We start from the raw sequence: 2,500 nt of genomic DNA on the forward strand, positions 1-2,500 counted from the left end.
GAAAAGGTATCAGACCAAACGGCCTCAGAGAAAAGGTATCTGACCAAACGGCCTCAGAGAAAAGGTATCAGACCAAACGGCCTCAGAGAAAAGGTATCTGACCATCAGCCTCAGAGAAATGGTATCTGACCAAACGGCCTCAGAAAAAAGGTATCAGACCAAACGGCCTCAGAGAAAAGGTATCTGACCAAACGGCCTCAGAGAAAAGGTATCAGACCAAACGGCCTCAGAGAAAAGGTATCTGACCAAACGGCCTCAGAGAAAAGGTATCAGACCAAACGGCCTCAGAGAAAAGGTATCTGACCAAACGGCCTCAGAGAAAAGGTATCAGACCAAACGGCCTCAGAGAAAAGGTATCAGACCAAACGGCCTCAGAGAAAATGTATCAGACCAAACGGCCTCAGAGAAAAGGTATCAGACCAAACGGCCTCAGAGAAAAGGTTTCTGACCAGACGGCCTCAGAGAAAAGGTATCTGACCAAACGGCCTCAGAGAAAAGGTATCAGACCAAACGGCCTCAGAGAAAAGGTTTCTGACCAGACGGCCTCAGAGAAAAGGTTTCTGACCAAACGGCCTCAGAGAAAAGGTATCTGACCAAACGGCCTCAGAGAAAAGGTATCAGACCAAACGGCCTCAGAGAAAAGGTATCTGACCAAACGGCCTCAGAGAAAAGGTATCAGACCAAACGGCCTCAGAAAAAAGGTATCAGACCAAACGGCCTCAGAGAAAAGGTATCAGACCAAACGGCCTCAGAGAAAATGTATCAGACCAAACGGCCTCAGAGAAAAGGTATCAGACCAAACGGCCTCAGAGAAAAGGTTTCTGACCAGACGGCCTCAGAGAAAAGGTATCTGACCAAACGGCCTCAGAGAAAAGGTATCAGACCAAACGGCCTCAGAGAAAAGGTTTCTGACCAGACGGCCTCAGAGAAAAGGTTTCTGACCAAACGGCCTCAGAGAAAAGGTATCAGACCAAACGGCCTCAGAGAAAAGGTATCAGACCAAACACAAGCCTTTGGTCAATTGTGTATCTTAATATAAATGCCAGTATAACATTTTCACCATTTTTCTGAGGCGGTTTGGCCTAAAATTGCAAATGAAGGCATTTCATTTCATTTTTGGGAGGATATTTGCTCAGATGTTTGGAAAAAGAAATGGAAAAGAGGTTTACATTTACAGAGGTTTACAAAAAGAGGTTTACATTTACATTTTATTGTTTTCATTTTCATTTCTTTTTTGACTGGATTTGCCTCCCATAGGCACGTTTTTCATACTCGGATCAATTAAGACCAGAGCATCCAGCACTTAAGAAACACGGCACAGATCAGTGGTCAGTAGAACCAGGACGAAGGGGCTTCAACTGATCTTCAAGTGCAACGATTTGTCTCTATAAACAATTATCACAACTGTCCAGGCTGTGGTCTTCTCTGTGACGCTTGTTGGGTGGGAAAGCTGGACAATAAACAAGCGAGACAAAAAAAATACTGGTGCCTTTGGACTTTGGTGTTGGTGAGGACTTTTCAGAGAACCTTAGATGGCAAAGAAAACAAAGAAATGGATCCCCGATCAAGTGAAGCCCAGAGTGAGGCCCAAACTGAGGCTCTTTTTTTGTATACATTCTGAGAAGAACTGGTTCATTAGAAAAGACTATTATGCTTGAAAGAGGTGGAGGTGAAAGAGGAAGAGGACGACCAGCAATCAGAGGAATCATGAGGCAGTCATTCACAAGCCTAAAGACCCAAACACAAGACAGGACATCCTGGAGGAACACCATCCATTTGGTCGCCAGGAGTCGGACCTGACTTGATGGCACTTAATAGTAATCCTCACGTGTCACTTTATCAGAAAACCCTCTCTGTAGCTCCACCCAGCTGTGTATAGTTAGAGACCGAGGCTCATCAGTTGATGAACAGTTTGTGTTAGTTGTCCTCTAGTCTTTCATCAGTGGTCAGTTTCTGCCCACAGAGACGCTCAGTGCAGCAGCAGCCTGTAATATTACACCTACATAGTGGAGCTATAAGGTGTTTCTAATAAAGTGGCCAGTGAGTGGAAGGACAAGGTAGGTGTTTCTGATAAAGTGGCCAGTCAATGGAAGACTGAGGCAGGTGTTTCTGATAAAATGGCCAGTGAGTGGAAGTAAACCCTCTTGTACCAAAGGGTAAAAGGGTAAAACTCAAGAGGAGTAACAGCCAAAACTACAGAACATCACAGACGCTCAGCAGTAAAGATAAAGATATTTAAATGCCAGAAGGGCTTTGGACAATTAACGGTCGTGTGATGCAGACTGGACGGCTCACCTGCCCACGCTGTGAGTGGCCAGAAGATGAAGCACTTCAGCAGTTGTTGTCCGGACTGAGGCGTTTTCATCCTTGAGCAAAACCCTCAGCCTCTCTAGGCATCCTAATAAACACAGTGAGGCCAGCTCAGAGATCAACACCACCCCACGCACAGTGAATGAATGATATGCAGCACTGCGTAAAAGCCAAACCCGTATTTATTCAT

General features: G+C 45.3%; 1 protein-coding gene across 1 annotated transcript in view; it reads right to left on the bottom strand.

Moving 5' to 3' along the window:
* The window catches only part of rsph14 (radial spoke head 14 homolog), a 16,464-nt gene that overhangs the window by 5,376 nt on the left and 8,588 nt on the right, over positions 1-2,500 (bottom strand). The window contains exon 3 of the mRNA XM_037535985.1: positions 2,296-2,398. Within this exon, the coding sequence (XP_037391882.1) occupies positions 2,296-2,398 (103 nt within the window). The remainder of the gene's footprint in view (positions 1-2,295; positions 2,399-2,500) is intronic.

This window comes from Pygocentrus nattereri, chromosome 29, assembly GCF_015220715.1.
Source record: "Pygocentrus nattereri isolate fPygNat1 chromosome 29, fPygNat1.pri, whole genome shotgun sequence".
Classification (NCBI taxonomy): domain Eukaryota; kingdom Metazoa; phylum Chordata; class Actinopteri; order Characiformes; family Serrasalmidae; genus Pygocentrus; species Pygocentrus nattereri.